The sequence below is a fragment of the Etheostoma cragini genome, chromosome 13 (assembly GCF_013103735.1).
Source record: "Etheostoma cragini isolate CJK2018 chromosome 13, CSU_Ecrag_1.0, whole genome shotgun sequence".
Classification (NCBI taxonomy): domain Eukaryota; kingdom Metazoa; phylum Chordata; class Actinopteri; order Perciformes; family Percidae; genus Etheostoma; species Etheostoma cragini.
In genome coordinates, this window is record NC_048419.1 from 2,126,310 (window position 1) to 2,143,808 (window position 17,499).

At 41.6% G+C, this 17,499-nt stretch overlaps 1 protein-coding gene across 4 annotated transcripts in view; it reads right to left on the reverse strand.

Annotated features, from left to right (window-relative positions):
- The window catches only part of abr (ABR activator of RhoGEF and GTPase), a 127,637-nt gene that overhangs the window by 22,185 nt on the left and 87,953 nt on the right, over nt 1-17,499 (reverse strand). For all 4 annotated transcript variants that reach the window (XM_034890079.1, XM_034890080.1, XM_034890081.1 and 1 more), the window contains 2 exons: nt 16,459-16,556; nt 16,222-16,353 (listed from right to left, as the gene is read on the reverse strand). In XM_034890079.1, the coding sequence (XP_034745970.1) occupies nt 16,222-16,353; nt 16,459-16,556 (230 nt within the window). The remainder of the gene's footprint in view (nt 1-16,221; nt 16,354-16,458; nt 16,557-17,499) is intronic.

Below are 17,499 nucleotides of genomic sequence, written 5' to 3' on the forward strand. Positions count from 1 at the left end.
TTTGGAATTATTCAAAAGTTTAGATTTCATTTCTCATTAAACACTATTGCATCCAGAAACCACATAATCCCAAACGTCTGGCTCAATTTTTTTTTCCTTAGCTGCAAGGAGAAGAGGAGATTGCGATAACAAAATCTTTCTGTAGCAGGTTTGGCCATCGTTGCTGTGTCCAGGTTTTTCTGGCAAGAGCACTCGCTTGCTGTATTTTGCTTAAGGTTGGTTTATTCATGTGCACAGACAATATTTTCAGTTGCAATCACACCTGGCATCCGTTTTAATCTGTGTAAATAGGTCAAAGGTAAGAAGTATCAGGGGGGATGACACGCTCTCCTCGGTTTCGGCAACATCTGTGTTGTGTAGACTGGACTACGGTGTGATTTCTCCACACAACCATCCTGTGCATGTCAGCCCATTAAGTTGGGAGCTTGGTGTTGTGCCCTTTGCTTTACTGGGACAAGGCAGAGTTACATCTGAACAGTGTGACCTAGATCTAGTGGTGAAGAGAGTGCAGACCTGCTTGAATAATTCACTCTAAAAGTGTAAAGATAAGGCTGACCGGACAGTCACCTGGAAGATTCTAAAGGCAGGGAAAAGGAAGAGGGGGGATGACGTGATAGGATGCTCTCCTATGACATGAGGTGAGATGAGAACATGTTATGCAATTGGGGGTTGACTTGGAGTAAGGAAGCACAATATCTCTTTTTTTTATTGTCATTGTGATATTAACTGGTGCAATGAACACTGTGACATATTGCGAAAGACACTCAGAGATTGTTTGTGTCAGTTGAAAGAGAATATCAGTAGAAACTGACAGCATTAACGCACATTTTTCCTCATATCATGCAACACTAATTTGGAGTATGATGTCTAAATGTTAGGGACATTGACAACATTGACCATGTTTCTAAGATCATGGTGAAGAGGAGGCTGGTTTGATACTCAACATGCAGCCGACAGAGCAGCACCTGCTGTCTTCACTTTGTCCTGACTCAGTGGAAACTAACAACAGCTAGAAATGCTGTGATGCTGTACATTGGAGGTTTGTTGCACAAATGTCCATGTTGTAGCATCTATCCCTATTCAAATAATCATGAAATAAGAAATGAAAAACAAAACACCCTAAACATTAACTGGAGTCTCGCGGTCAAATGTCCAGCACATAACCTCAGTGTAAAACCACTTCAGAGGTGGCTAGTAGGCAGACTGTGTTACTTTAGGCCCTGGCCTGTTTCCCCTGCCTCCAGTCCTTATGCTAAGCAAAGCTAAGCTAACCGGCTGTAGCTTTATATTCAGTGTACAAACATGAAAATGGTACCTATCCAACTCTATGCAAGAAAATTCCTTAAATATTGCATTTTACCTTTGAGCAGTTTTTTTTTAGGATTATTTTTGGTCTTTTCCGGCTTTAATGGACAGGACAGCTAGGTGAGAAAGGGGAGAGAGGGGGTGAAGACCTGCAGGAAATCATCAAAGGTTGGACAAAGGCATAAGCCTCGAAGTATATGTGTGCCTGCTCTACCCACAAAATTGAAATAAAATCAGCGTAGGGTCAAAACCTTATTAGCAGTCGAAGAAGCCATCAACTTGAAAGTGAAAAATTGATTAGTTAATCAATGGAGACCAGGGTGGGAAATTAGCACCCGCCACCAGCCAATGGCGGTTATTTTTTCAAAGTGACTTTGTCTTGTATAGCATTTCTTTGTTACTGAATAAATGTATTACTTAAATGTTCTTCCTTAAAATACAGGGGGCATATGTTTACACACCCCTATGTTAAATTCCCATAGAAGCAGGCCGATTTTCAATATTAAAAGCGAGTTAATATATGGATCCCGGATAGTCTGCATCCTCATTAAGTTCCCTTTGCCTTTGGAATTAAACTAACCCCCCATCATCATATACATACATACATAGATATTGGCATGGTGTTACTTCAGTTAGCTTAATAGCTGGTTTGATTTGTATTGAGAGATGATCTTATGGCAAGTTCCCCGTGCCTATCTCTATGTATGGTGAAGGGTATGTGATGATGACAGAGCAACAGTAATAACCTAATATACCATCATTACTGAGATTAACGCAGTCAGTAAACAGAAACAGAACTCTTGCAGTGCACATTAACACAAGAACGGGGGGCAAAATGATGGTTGCTCTCCATCGTGAGACCAGTCATCCATCACGATGGTGGCAATGATATGATATCGTCCATCGGCACAACCCTTTAGCCTACTTAACAGATGATCAGTCCAGGAACTGTACTAACTGATGAACTACTCGTCTTCAGAAAATGAAAACAATTTGTTTGTTAGAGGAAAACCTAACCTTTTATTAGAGGCAATAAAAGACCACGAGTCATCCAAGGCTCATATCAAGTGCCCGGCCATACAGCTGGGAAAGATTGGACGCCAGGGGCAGACTGTGGCAACAATGGCACATTTTTTTCACATAATTTATTATTTGCTTATGTTATTAAAAAATGTACTATTAATACAAAATAATATACTGAAGCAATTCAAAATATGCACGAGCACTTTCTTTTAGAAATTTGAATTCCAAAAAAAGTGGCTGGTAAAAAATGTACAAAAACGGCTGGTAAAATAGGACCTCCACAAGCCACTGTGGCAAAAAAGTGTAATTTCTCACCGTGATGGAGACACTACCAGCTTTAGCTCCTGACAAGTACAATGCTGTTTGGGTTGTTATAATAACCAATCTCTGTGTAACAGTGTTAGCGGGCAGCCCAGCAAACCACCCCAGGCTTGTAAGGACTATCTGTGGCTAAACGTGTTCTCTCTGATGGATCTCTCTTGGTCACAAAGTCCCTTCTTTTCTTTCTTATATTTCATTCCCCTATTTATCTTCTTCCAATTCACAGATAAAGAAGACGGCTTACAAACAAAACAAGTGTTTTCCACTACTGATCGATAGCAAGCAGCCAATGGCAGGATCAGTGAGGCTGGATTATGGTGGATTCCACAACCCCCCCCACACACATACACACCTCTCCCGGCTATTATACAACACACATTGCATAATTCAGACAATTTGTGACTCTGTGAAATAGACTTCTGAGGTGCCCTCCCTTACATCCACCCACTCAGCTCTTTGAAAGCAGGACCAGCAGAGGGAACAGGTACAACACTTGAGCTAGCACCCCCGCCGGGGTTGAAAAAAAGAATCTGAGGAAAAAAAATTGCTCTGATGAATTCAGCACGACACGCTGGTTATGCAACAGGCTGCTTCAAGCGAAGCAAAGCGCAGAAAGCACTCGTCATCTGAGAAAACACTGTTTTTCTGCTAGGTTAAACTGGTACAATAAAGGATAATTCTGTAAGTAACTTAAAAGGCATTAACAAGTCAACAAACTAGACCTATGTTACATATATATTTGTTGGATTGTGTAATTACTTCATACCAAATGTTGCCAACAATTGTCAAACCCAAGGTAACGGTTCGTTTCCATATGGTTGCCTGTCAACAGCGTCACATCCCCTTCGTCTGCACAGGCGTCAGCATTGTGGTTGCCTGCTAGAAGCCGTCATTATGACTTAAAATCCAGTTTCAAGCCACATTATGACCTCACGGATGTGTTAAACAGCGTCAGAGATTGTTGTATGATATTTGTCACTTTTACCTGTTTAACTGACCTGGTTCATTTGTTTTGGAGAAGAGGATGATTCACCTACCGGTAAAACCCTAATAACACTACTGACTGCAATGACAGTGACGATAACCCCCCCCCCAATTACCATGCTCTTTCACAACATCACCAATCTCCTTCTTTTGTTATGGTTTTGATTGAGGCAGATACCTTGGATTACTTTAAAATGGCTCATTTCAAAATGTGCCTTATTCAAGTGTTGCTTACCATGAGCAAACTTATGAGAGAGTTCATAAATTGCTGACATCAGAACAAACATTTTGATCAGTACGTGTCACTTGATATTGTGTTTTTTTTTGTTTTTAAAGTCAAGTGCTAAGCTAGGATTACCATTCCTTAATGTGTGAGAAAGGCAGAAGATCAAGTTAACATGAGCCGCAGCTCCAGAGCTGGATCTGGGGAGACCATTAACACTATCTAAGCACACTGGCAAACGCCATCTTTTACACAGCTGACAAGTTCAAAACATCCCCGTAGGGAGTCTGGGGGGACTTTAGAAACATTTCCTTCACATGAAAACAATGACATAATTGTTAGCCTCATTAGTAGTGGCAAAAAGGGGGCCAATATCAAGGTCCTAGGTTAGAATTTAAGAAGCTTATTGAAGGTTCTTTGTTTTCACGGCTGTGGAAGAGTTAAACAATAAGTAGAAACCACCATATAACCATTATCGTTATATGTTTACATCCTCTCACCTCATTACAGCGTGTGTACATCTGCCAAGAGGAATGTTACGTTTCATTAGTGAAGGCAAACTCCTTTCAGGGTGGCCAGCTGTCAGCGGCCCATTTGGGAAGCAAGTGAAATACCAAAAACAATCCCACAAATCTAATACAGCTTCAGTTTTGGACTTTCAAGAGTGGGCGAGGTTTCTGATATGTACTGATAAAAACAAAAACAAATTAGATAAGAGCCTGTGCGATTAGTACACCAGCCCAGAGTTCATGCGGTCTGCACAGTCCGAACAGGAAATGGGCAGGCTCCCTCCCTCGCCCTGGGACAGGAAGTCATAAAGCAGCATCAAACGCCTGGCACTGCTCACAGTCCTGCCATGTGAACAGCATAATTTGATGGGAAGCCATAGCATTTGCTATAACCAAAGGTATGAAAACATGATCCAATGAAAGTAGCTGGGGGTTTGCAGAGCGTAGATTCTGTACATGAAACTACAAAAATAAACGATCAATGGTCAAAATTCATCTCAGTATTGCACTCCCTGGCTGCATTTGCATTAAACATGGAGAGGTCTTGTACCACTCTGTTAAGTGGAGCGGAAGGAATACGGAAAGGTCATCAGGACTAGCTAAAATGTGAAGAGAGGGAAAACAAACACGCAAGCACGCAGGTTTGCGCCAAGACCTGAAACTACTGACACAAACCATTTCGTAAGAGAAGAGAGTAAAACAGCCCAAAACCCATACAGTAGTACAAAATCCATGTAATATTTATATGTATGGTACTTATTAAGTAAGTATAAGTCAAATTTCCAACCAGCAAGCATTCAAAATAAATGACTTTTTAGCAAGGAACATTGAGCTATCAGACTAAAACCATGTAAACCTCATTTCCCAACTATCGAGCACATACTCAGCACTACGGTCAGATATTAATCTGGACATCACTAACCACAGCACCGCCACTGTACATCAACTCATGCTTACAATGGGGTTAAAGGTCATAGTCCAGATAAGGCTACAGGCTAAAAACACTATATACATAACATTACATTCATAACATTCACTTCAAATCGTCCTAAAAGCCGGGGAACAGTACTATTAATACGTGTATTACCCTCAGCCAGCAGTTTTCATGTCCACTCATTTTTCTCTCCATTTTGCAGGCAAATTCACTGTGTGTTTGTGGCTGGGGGCTTTCTCTTTTGACTCACCCATGAATACTGTTAGATCACCACAGGAGCCGAGCAGATGCCTCTGCAACACTAACATGCAAAAACGGCACGCAGAAACCCAAAAATAACAGTTGCAGTACCTCAAGCTACTGATTAAGAGTCGGCTACACTTTCATCTGCATATGGAGTAGAGGAAACACAAGCTAAAGGTTTGGGGAATTGACTAGCTTAAAAATTCTCATCTTCATCAAAATGTCTCATTGGAAAGTCACTCTTCCTTCACTAATTTGCAACCAGCAGAAGAATTGTGTTACTGGGGCATTAGGAGCCAGGCAGAGTGTGTAAAGACAGAGCTGACAGCTTACTGACACACACACACACACACACACACACACACACACACACACACACACACACACACACACACACACACACACACACACACACACACACACACACACACACACACACAGACACACACAGACACACACACACACAGACCTATAAAAGGTACTTCAACTAAGACTGAGAGGCTCAAGGACTAGGGGCACCCTAGAAACGAGTACACAAACGCACATAGACCCACAGCTCTTGGCAGACAGCAGGGGTGTAGCTCATCTCAAAAAAATTTCTAGAATTTTCAACACGCATGACTGTGAGCAATTAAATGGAAGCATGACTGGAAAACACAGAGACAAGATCGGGATTGTCAGTAATCCCTCTGACACACTAAACTGCCGGATTCTTATGGACGTTTCTGGGGAAACCGTTTAGAGTGAAACGCTACACGGTAGACTAGATGTGGTACAGGAGATCACCCTGCAACACAAAACTGAATTCCTACAAGCTTTACGGATACTGCTCGATAAGCCCTGACTTTCCATTGTCCATTCTCATCAACCATTCTAAAACTCTGTTTACTTACAATAATACAGCACACTTCGGATGAATTCAGCCTAAAAAAAATAAAGACATAATTGCACTTCCATTTATTCCTGTTGCGGACCCCTGCCCCACTGTCCTCCCCACCATATCTCCAATTTGGGGAAGAAACCAAACCACAAACAGGCCCCACTGCAGATCAACAATCCTGCATAATAAGAGCCACAGTAGGCACATACTCAATCTCAGACCCCAGCTAAGGCCATGTGGAAAGCATCAAAGTTCCTGCACAACCATCACGTCTAAACAAATAGCCATGGAGAACATTTTAACAAAGTGGCTTTTGAGTAAACGCTACAGCTTTATAACTGTCGAACCCAATCACAAGCTTCCCTGGGGTTCAAAACAAAAAAGCATCCCAGAAGAAACGTCAGCTACAGATGGATATCCATCACATCTTACTGCTGGAGGAACAGCTCTGGTCCCTCATCTGGCCACATTAAAGCCAAAAGTGTCTCACCATGCTGAGGCACAGTGTGTTGCTGAGGCCCATTTACTTTAATATGGGCCAGAAGGCTGCCAACAACAACAAGAAGACAAGGGATGCAGAGAGGCAGAAAGAATTCTGGGCTATAAAAAAGGCATTTGCATCTGGTGGTTAGAGACTTGGTTCTGGCAGTGATGTGACATCTGATTAAGATTAAGAAAAGAAGGCAGAGAAATACCGAGAGGTGTCTTTGTAGAGCTGTCCAACCAGTCAACCAAGGACGAAGGAGGACAGTATGGAGGAGAGGGATGGTAGGAATATCTTGACACTTATGGGACATAAGCTTAATGGCTTTCTTGCAGAGGTTTAAAAAAAAAAACATTTCCAGTCTCATAGTAGTCCATTAACTACAGCCACATCTGGTTAACATAGCTTATGGTTAAAGTCAGACATTTTGCCCCACCCCCGACCACCATCACCTGACTTCCATCTTTGCTCCTGGTGGACAAGAGTTAAAATCACTACAGCTGTTGAAGCGCTTGAACGTAATTAAATGCGAGGAATGTGTTGGATGCTTTCTAACCCAGGTTTAGCCCAGGTTGTCAATGCAATTTACATGATCCGATACTACTTTAGATTATGTCCTCTGAGAATTTCACATCAGAAAGATTTAATAACCAGCCTAAAACAAGGTTAACCTGGTAATAGATCAAGAGGACAGAGCAGAAACAAAGGACGCATCTCCAAGCATATCTGAATTCACAGGAGGACACTCATCCATTGACCACCCAGAGATTTCACAAACCCTAGACGATCCATGGGTTGAGCCTCTCAGAGCGCCGGCAGACAGAGCCAAGCATGAAATGAGCTTTGCCCCTCAGAGAGTCAGACTAGGACACTGATGAGAGGGATGAGGGGAATCTCTTCCCCCAATGTCATCAGTTGTCTATAAATCCACAGCTAGGTAATGTGTGAATGTGAAGTTTATTAATGAATTAGAAGAAAAGATAACTGCCCTGCACCAAGGGAAAAAAACCTAAATGAAATTTGGAATGTTCCAGGATACAAAGAAAGAAAAAACTGTTGTTACAGATAGACCAAAGAAGGAACACAGGATAAAATAAAAAAAACAAAAGAGGGATTTGTCTTTGATTTTTCATTTTGTCACCATTTGTTGGTCTGCTAGCGGTTGTCCCTTGCTATGAAAACAGGATAAGAACTTTAAACACAGCGGGGTTACAAAGACAGCAAGAGGTTGGGGTGTTAACAGGATCTCTACTTGTCATTATTAATCACCACTTCTTGCTTCTCTCTGTGCACTTGTCTCCAACTGCAGAGCCTCCGCATTATTCTCTACAAGTCTCAGGCTCCAAAGCTACTAACCAGTTGAAACGATAAGAGAGGCACTTGGAAATTTTAGTAACACCCGAATTAACTGATCCTGATCGGTGAAAGCGGAAACTCATGCTCTTATGGGCGGACTGAGAGGCTCTCATACTTTTATTGAAGCATAGACATTGACAGCCTCTGTGCTCAAATATGACCTCCTTGTATCCTTGTATTGACCCCTCTTTTGTTCAGACTGCTTCCAATTATTAGTGAACCCTGACTCTTCCACAAGATAAAAAGACGGTGGTTAATTTGTGGAGAGATTCCCGGTTTCTCTCTGGAGAGCTTTTCATTTCTCAGGCGGTGATGAGCTCCTTTGTTCTCACTTTAACTCTCAGCATCACATAATTGGCCACCATCTGGGGCTCTCGTTCCTATTCTCCTCCTCCTCCTTTTCTTCTGTGTCTCTCCATGTGTGCCGCATATGCATGTTCATGGTAGGAAATCATACATCTGTTGTCAGTCCCTTACACTTCCCTGATCCGTTATGTAATGTCATAATGAGGACCAATTGCATAGCCATGGTACCCTCAACATCTCTGAGGTCCATTGGAGAACAGTGTGATTGTATTTTGTGCTGGGCAAAAAAAGAAAGAGAGAGATAAATGAGATGGTGAGAGAAGGCAGGAGGCTGAGACATTTGAAGAAGGTCACACAGAGATCCTGTTAGGCTTTTTAGTCTTTATTCTTCCACCGGGTCCTTAGTCATTCCACAGCTAGAGCACGGCGGTGCTGCTTTGCTCTTCCTACACGGTTCACAGTTCACTTTTTTTTCCTTGCGGAATCAACTGTCTGTCAACGCCTCCGACTTGTAGAGCAGTTGACATTTTAACTACTTCTGGCATCCTTTACTCATAACTGGTTACACTCAGAGTTTAGTAAGATTTGGGCTAATCACTTTCAGAGCTAAAAATCTATAATGTTTTTTGGCTAGGCAACAGTGTGGCTCTATAGATGGCAATGTGCGTCGGGCCGGTCCACCACTTTGGTCCAGAGTGAAATATCTCAACTATTTGATGAACTGCCATGGAATTTGGTTCAGACTTTATGGCTCGCTCAATGTACATTTTAATGACTTTGGTGTCCAATACTTTGGTTTATGAGTTAATACTTGCCAAACAAATGTCATTACCATCCGCCTCATCTGTACTCTGTGTATGTATAGTGCATATGTATAACGTGTGTGATATTTGTGTTAGTCAGTCTGTCAATGCCATTTCAGTCCTGTAGGTATTTATAACATATACCACAAGTCCGTGCATGAGTTAATCTCAGACTTTGAATTTTTTATTTTTTAAGATCACAAAAGACCACCAAATGTTGTTTATACTGAATTAGACTGGAATAGATCTCAGTCATTACTCAGTGATTTAAGTAAAGATGGAGCTGACTACGGACAGAAAGAAAGCAGAACTTCAGGTCAAAGTGCAACCGACTCACACGCTCACAATACAAATGTATTTAGGCTACTTTCTGTACATGATTAACATCATTCCACATGACGGCCTGTAAGGTCAGGACAGTCCAACATACTGTACATACAAAACATTTAGTTTTGCTGCTGTCATCATCATTTTCTATAAAAAAGATGGCATTATAACAACACATTATAATTCCTCATTACTGCCTTTTCATCCCAGCCTACGAAATGTGATGCCGAGACAAACCCATCGACAGCACCAAGCTGGATGACAAATGGTGATCAAATGTGTAGTTTTTTTTGCTTCACACTAACACAAACTAGATTTGGCTGGTTAGGGGCTTTTCCTCTTCCTATTCCACTCACAGAGTGAAAAAACAGTGGGTATCAGTACGTTTGCATCATCTGAGAATGCTTCCAGAAGTGCATGTAGTTATTTAGGGCATGCATATCCCAAGTGGCAGGGAGAGATTGTTTTAAGTGGGAACAAAGGCTGTCTGAGTGAGGGTTGTGACGTAGGAGCTTCTTTGTGGGAAGATGACAGGGAAAGACTACAAATCCATCAAAACATTGCTATCAGCTCCAATGATCAAGGATCTTCTGATGAGGAAGTCAGCTTAATTGGGACTCATCAATAAAAGAGAACCATATGCTCAAACATGGAAAGACTATGAGGGATGAGCCTCATTAAAAATATAGTAAAAGAAAAAAAAAACTAAAGGGAATATAAAGAATGAAATAAGCACGTTTATGAGGAAAAAAGTAATGAGGACTTTCTTTGTTGCTGCACAAAGGCACACACTCCATCCATCTACAACCCCCACCCCAACACACACACATCCACAAACGCTTAGCCAGACAAAGGAGACAAAAGCTAATAAACACCAGGTAATGTAGCAGACTAAAGTTATTGATATAATTTACAATTAGCCCATCACCCGTGTGTGTGTGTATGTGAGTCTGGTCTGTCCCCAGGGGATGTGAACACACACAGAAGAGTCCCATCTGTTAATAATGTTGACAGCTATGTTTGTGTGTGTGTGTGTGTGTGTGTGTGTGTGTGTGTGTGTGTGTGTGTGTGTGTGTGTGTGTGTGTACGGCCGCAGGGGGTGTGAGGGGTGGAAACATGACAGATCACAGCCCTAAATGACAGGAAGGCAGAAACAAAATAAACTACACCATTTATTATACACTCATAAATCAATACCAACACACACACACACACACACCATTTCCATATTTAAAAAAAAACAAATACTACATGAAATACTACCATCCTGCATGCCCAAGAGGCAAAACATTTTCAACTGAAAATACACAGAAAAACAATAAGTCACAATCAAAATGGGAGTCCTGGGCACAGTTTCCATGAAAAACAAAAGAAAGGAACAAATTATTTTGTTCTCATTAGTGTTAATTGTGTGATACACTACAACTGTTTTATTTAAATACAAAAATATCTTAATTTTGAACTGCTAATTCCCCCATCTGCTTTCAAATACTTTCACTGCTTTTCTAATGACATTTACTTTACTGTTTCTTCATACTGTACATTCATACTGTACACATGAGTGAATGCACTCACCAGGCTATATTTCATTGTCATGACAGCCTGATGTTGGCATGACGTTTGATCGAGTGCTAAGAGATTAGATCAGAGTTTGAGGCCTGCACTTTCGTACGCTGGCTAAGTGCCACTGGTCCACAAACATGCCCACTAATTCTCTAGATGGCCAGCCTGCTATTAGTTCAAACAACAGCACTTTCACCAATAAACCCTTCACATGGCATGTAAATGTCAAACTTTGCATCTAATGCTTTATGTAGAGGAAAGCGCTTCGACTCTTAAGTGGGAATAAGAGTGCAGATAGATGCTCGCCCTCAAACTTTACAACCCCTTTGCACCCGTACTTTTACAGTAACTCCCTGTTAATGCGTGCACCCCTGTCCAGCTCCTTGGCTTCGGTGGGAGAGCTAAGAGCTGCCAGGAACAAACAGCTTCATCGCCCCTTCCTCTTTTCGCCCCTAATGCCCAATATCTCTGGCTCCCATTATCTCCGGGAAGTCATTCAAACCGATCACGTTACTGCTTATCGAGACACGGTACACTGCTGCGCTGGGAGGGAGTGGCTTGCTGAGAGGGGTGCACGAGTGTTAGGGATGCTGGGAGGAGAAGGGGAGGGAGAAGGTTGAGAGGTTTAGGTGGGGGCCCTTTTCTATGAACCCCAGTAGATATATGGTCATTTATTTGTGATGGTAAAGATACTCAAGAAGCATAAGTCACACTGAATATTCATAAAAAATATGAATGTGTGTTCAGATTTGAGTTATGACTCCAAGAAGGAGCACGCTTTTTGACGCAAATAGCCGCAACCAGGCGCTAAGGGTTTTAAAGTATCATTATCAAGGGCCTCCATGAGCTGTGAGTCACAGCCACTGCTGCTGCTGGTCAAACTACAAAAACTAACTTCTGGATGTTTTTAAAACACAGGTTTGCCTTTGTCCCTTTCCCCTCCTACTTTGATAACCTCGGCTCCCAGAAAATTACCTCAAAGATGTAAATTAAGAGCCTTGAGGAACAACTTACTTACGGTGAAATCCCATTTTCTCTCTCTCTCTCGCTCGCTCTTCCTTAACAGTGCGACAGACTAAAGGACTGAGGGTGCTGGCGGGAGACTGAAAGACAACACACTCCTCCCCTGATAAGACAAGAAATAAAAGCCTTAAGAGGTGAGCCCAGGGGATGGGGAACATGAGGGCTGGATTACCGGTTGAAAGCATCGCTGACACTGGGGGATATGATGCATTCCTGCTACAAAAAGCACTGGGGCTGATAACCTCAAGAATTGCATAACTGGTCCTCGGAAGACAACTATTGCAAGCTACACCCAACACATGAGGGTCACTTGGGAGAACTTGCACAGCTCATGAGGCAGAGCAGCAGATCAGTTCAGTTTGGTATCCCTTTAAAGCAACTAGAGATGTATGAAGCATCACACTGGGATTGCAATATTATCAGAAATCAACAAAGCCTGAGCCTAAATATCTTCTAAATAAAAAACATCAGTCTCCTCATTGGAGCTTTTAAAATCTAGTGCCAACATTTAATAGCAAAAATAATCAAAGTGTCTGATTGGCCGAGTGCACACCATGTGTACAATAAGTGTGTTTAGCCAGAAGACAATCAATGCTCACAGAGGAAAAATATCAGTGACAACGTGCCACAGAAACCACGCACTGGAGGCAGCACTTCTCTTTAACTGGCAATTACTGGATACTAATCAATTTTCCAAATCGCCTGCTTGGAGACCTTTAAGAATCCATTTGTGTTGCCAGTTTGAGAGACAGTGGGAGAGACACCACAACATTGTTGCCATTTAATGGAGGATTAGCAACGTGATCTCAGAGATCAGAGGTTATCTGCTCGGGAGACATCTGTTGGTTGAAGGGCTGGAAATAAATGTTGGTATCTTTGCCTCTGGACAAGCAACTCGATCAAGCTAAAATGAGTGCTACCGTCGGCTTTCTCTAATGCTTTTTGGACCCTGTGTCTGTGTGCACGTGCATTAAGGCATGCCATTTAGAAAAAAATAAGGCATCAAAAATCCTACAGGTTTCTTTCTATCAAAATAAAACCTCTGGCCCCAACTGTAACATCATCAGATAACAGAGGCAATCAACTTTCTCATAGTAACAATGTGAAGGAACAGCAGTGGGTAAAAAACTAAAAACTTCAAGCCCAATATGTCCATTTATGGTCAGTCAGTATTCCTCCAGTTTGTTAAATAAATCAGAGGGTCTCCAGAGAGCAAAGCAAAACACTGAAGGCTCCCTCTAAACTTCACCAGGAAAAGCAAACAGGCCAACTCCAAGTGAAAGTGTCTTTGGGTATGCACTCTAGACTCATGTCCCTTTGGTTAATTCTTTGTAAAAATGTACAATACTTAGGTTCACTGGCTGCCATATCCATTTGACATGAGATATCTTTGTGATGAAACATCAGTCCCACCATCTCTACTCACAGCCATACATAAAAACTGTGCAGTCAGATAGACGACTCTTTACTCAGGATGTCATCATCTTTAAGTGACAGTAAGCCAAAAGTACAACCAGACGGAAGTGAGAATTGTTAGGTTTTTTGCCATGATAGCTTAAGTGAAGTGAAGTGCTTATTGCAATAAGACAGTTTGAAAGTGTTTGTCTTACTCCAATTTTGCAAATAATCAGGCTCTAAATATAGTAAATATAGTTTCAGTCATTTGGGAGCTTTGAGGGATGTAAATAGGAAGAGCAACCTACAACTTGAGCCCCTTTTCTTTAACCTATGGCAAATTTGCAGATTAGCAAATCCCATTAGCGGTTACTTTGATACTGAAGAAAACTAAAAATGTTTTGGTTCATGGATTTATGCATTCAGAGTCTCCACATAGTATAGGAGGGCAACTATGTGATCAGCATTCATTTATGGAGTAGATCAATAATAGGACTGTACACTGATTGATGGTGACTTTCCACCACTACCATAGACTATCAGTGCCTTTAATAGCACAGATACTGTATCTGTTTCATCTGATGCACACTTGTAAGGCTAGAACTAATTATTGTTTTCATTATCAAATCTGTTGATTATGTCCTCGATGTATTGCTTACTGTTCCACTCAGATGTCCGACCAACAATCCAAAACACTGATATATTCATACATATTATATGGCAAAGAAAAGTATCAAACTTCACATTTATGAAGCTGAAACTAGCAAATATTTGGTGTCTTCGCTTTAAACATAACCGATATGATTATCTGACTATCAAAACAGAGTCTGGGTCAGAACATGCCATTCTCTCTCCCTATTTCTAGTTTCCTCTTCTCACAGGGAGCCAGAGAACATGTGGTGTATTTATTTGTTTTTTTAGCGGTTATTGGCTGGAAGTAGATGTTCCCAGCAGCAGCGTGTGTCTCTCTGACTGGCAGCCGTACCAGAGAGGGTGGGTTTTACTGTCCATTGATGAACCACTGTACCTTATGTGGAAAGATAGCATAGACCCCCTTAACAAAGGAAAGGTTGTGAAATAGTGTAATAAGAATAAGGGGAAAAAACAATTTTTTAAACTACACTGTGACTGATTTAAAAACAGGGAAAACTAACCAACTTACTAAATGTACTGGATAATTGTGAAAAGGCTTTTTTTCTGCATAGCAATTACTTTACACACACATCCATGCAATTACGCTTTTAATCCCCCCATAGGTCGACCAATCTTTTATCAGGAATCGTTTCTAGACCCAATTAAGCCATTCACAGAGGCCGGGCCACGTTGAATTATTTTCTACTACACTCGGAAGCAAAGACTGGCAGGTAATTATCCGCAGATCTTCATCATCTCTGTACAGTAGGTGACTACATTCGTTATTTTAGAATCATTCAAGGTCCTCGAGAATAAATCTGATGCCACATTAAGATGCATGTGGATCTGATGCAGTTAGACAAGAAAAGTATGCATGTGTGGTGCACACTCACTCTCATTTGCTAGTCAGAGGAAATCAAAGGCAACACTCAAGGTTACAAATCATCAAACCGAATGAGAAAAGCATGGAAAGTGGTGGTGCCAAACAGGAAATGCTACAACAAATGTGTTTCAAAGACTGTTTGAAAGATGCCAAACAGGAACTTAGGTCTGAGGAGAAACAACACACCCTCCGAAGACCTAAGCTCTATAAGATATTTCTGAGATGCATCCTTTCTTTTAAAATACAGCCATACGCAGACGTTTAAATGTTCGCTCCACTTTCTCGCTATCTTAGATAGGAGATCTGAATCCCCAATGCAACTTGTCACGGATACTGCTTTAACCTGTGACTACAAACGTTATTCTAAGTGCAGCCGCAACTAACAAATCTTGAAAAGTTTCAAATGATTAGTATGTTCTGTTAAGTTCGGAGAGTTAAAGTTTCAGAAGCAGGTTCGAAAATAACCTGCCACAAGCTCACTTCTCTGTCACATGCGGAGGTTAAGTGATGATCAGAGCCGACCCACATTCTTAAAGCCAAGCTCTGTCGACAGCAGAAGAGGAAGCGTTTGGGCTCAAATGCAGGGAAAATGATAAGAGTCAAGCTTTACTTGACCAAAAAGATTTTCCAAAGAAGTTCTGGAAAAATGGAAATATGACTCTATGCTTATGAATAAAACCTAAACAACGATGCAGAGTGAGGAGCTGCATTTTGCCTTGATACCAAGAAAACCACATATTCCACTGTGTAGGCAGGATCTAGTAAACAAGACTGAAATGGACTTTTATAGGAATATTTCTCACAACGAGACAGGGGAAACCCCCGCCACTTAAATAAACTCTTATAGACTATTAATCCAACCAGTGTCATTAAAGGCCACCAGGACAAAACCACTTTGTTGTGCACCGAGGCGAGACAGCTAATTAAAATGAATCACATGATGGGAAATGTCCCCATGAGGACACAAGACGTCTGTCTTTGTGTAAAGGTTGTGGCTGTGGTTGCTGTCAGCAGCTGTCATCTTACCTGGACTTGGCCTTTTCCCATGATCTTGTCCACAATCTCGTTGTCGTCTTTGTTGAGTCTGCTTTTGTCGTAACACTTCTCGTAGCACAGGATCCGCAGGTACTGGGAGCCCTCCAACTCAATCTCAAACTCCTATTCAACCACACAGACACAGAAAAGGAGATTTAAACGGTTGCTATTGCATAGGCAACATAAATGTGGCATTGTAGATTAAAAGCAGGTGTCTTGGCGACTGACTTCGTTCCACTGGGGCTCTGTGGTGTCTCTGAAGGCACGGGTCTTGGCCTTGCTGACAAAGTATCCATACGAGTCCACTTCAAGGGTGCAGTAGGGATCTGGGAGGAAACACAGAAGTTAGACACATCCATCAAGAACACTGACCACTGAATCAACATTTAGGTTTGTCATTGTGACATGACTCATGTGTAATTTTATGAGATATGATAACATATACCGTGTAGTTACACAGCTACAGCTGTTAAATAGTTATTACAGCCCTATACACAGATTTTTAGTGTGCAATAACGTCATTGAATGAAAAGGTCTTTTATTAAATAGATTTTCTTGTTAATAAGTTTCTCTGCACTTTAATCATGTTTTCATATTGTGTAACTCTCACATAGGGCTGCAACAATTTTTAAACAAGTTTTTATATAAATCGGACCAGAAGTCCATTCTGACAGACAGACCGGGCCGACAACATAATCTCCTTGCGAAGGTAATTTTATAAAAATGTAAACACACATCTGAACAAATTTTGAATTAGAAATGTTTAAAAAAGGTTTTCACAATGACAGTGAGTATCTAATTATTGTATCAGATTTGTAATGTGCACTCAAAAGATCAAAGGGTTACATTCCATCAAAGTGAAAAAAGAGCTTTAAATTGCCAATATGTTTCCTGCCCTGTGTACACATCATTCAGGACGAGGAAGCCCTCTCCCACTCTTCACATCCTCATGCCACACTCCCCTGGGATCAGCTCACACTCAATTCCTACACGGAGCAATTAAGTCTGTTAATGTGATTCTTTAAATGCTGCCGTAGCAGTTCCGGGAGACCTTGCTGCCGGCTGTCTGTAAAGTGTCAATAGTACGTCCTGCAGCCCAGACCTGGTCTCTCGGGTTAACCTCCATCTGGCAGCATGATGGATGGATGTACTGCTCGACCTTTCACCAGGAGAGTCACCGAGGGAGCCAGAGACAGAGCAGGGGCTGGCTGAACCTCATACATATAAAACCCTTGCAGAACAACGGAGAATACGTTTACACTGCAACAT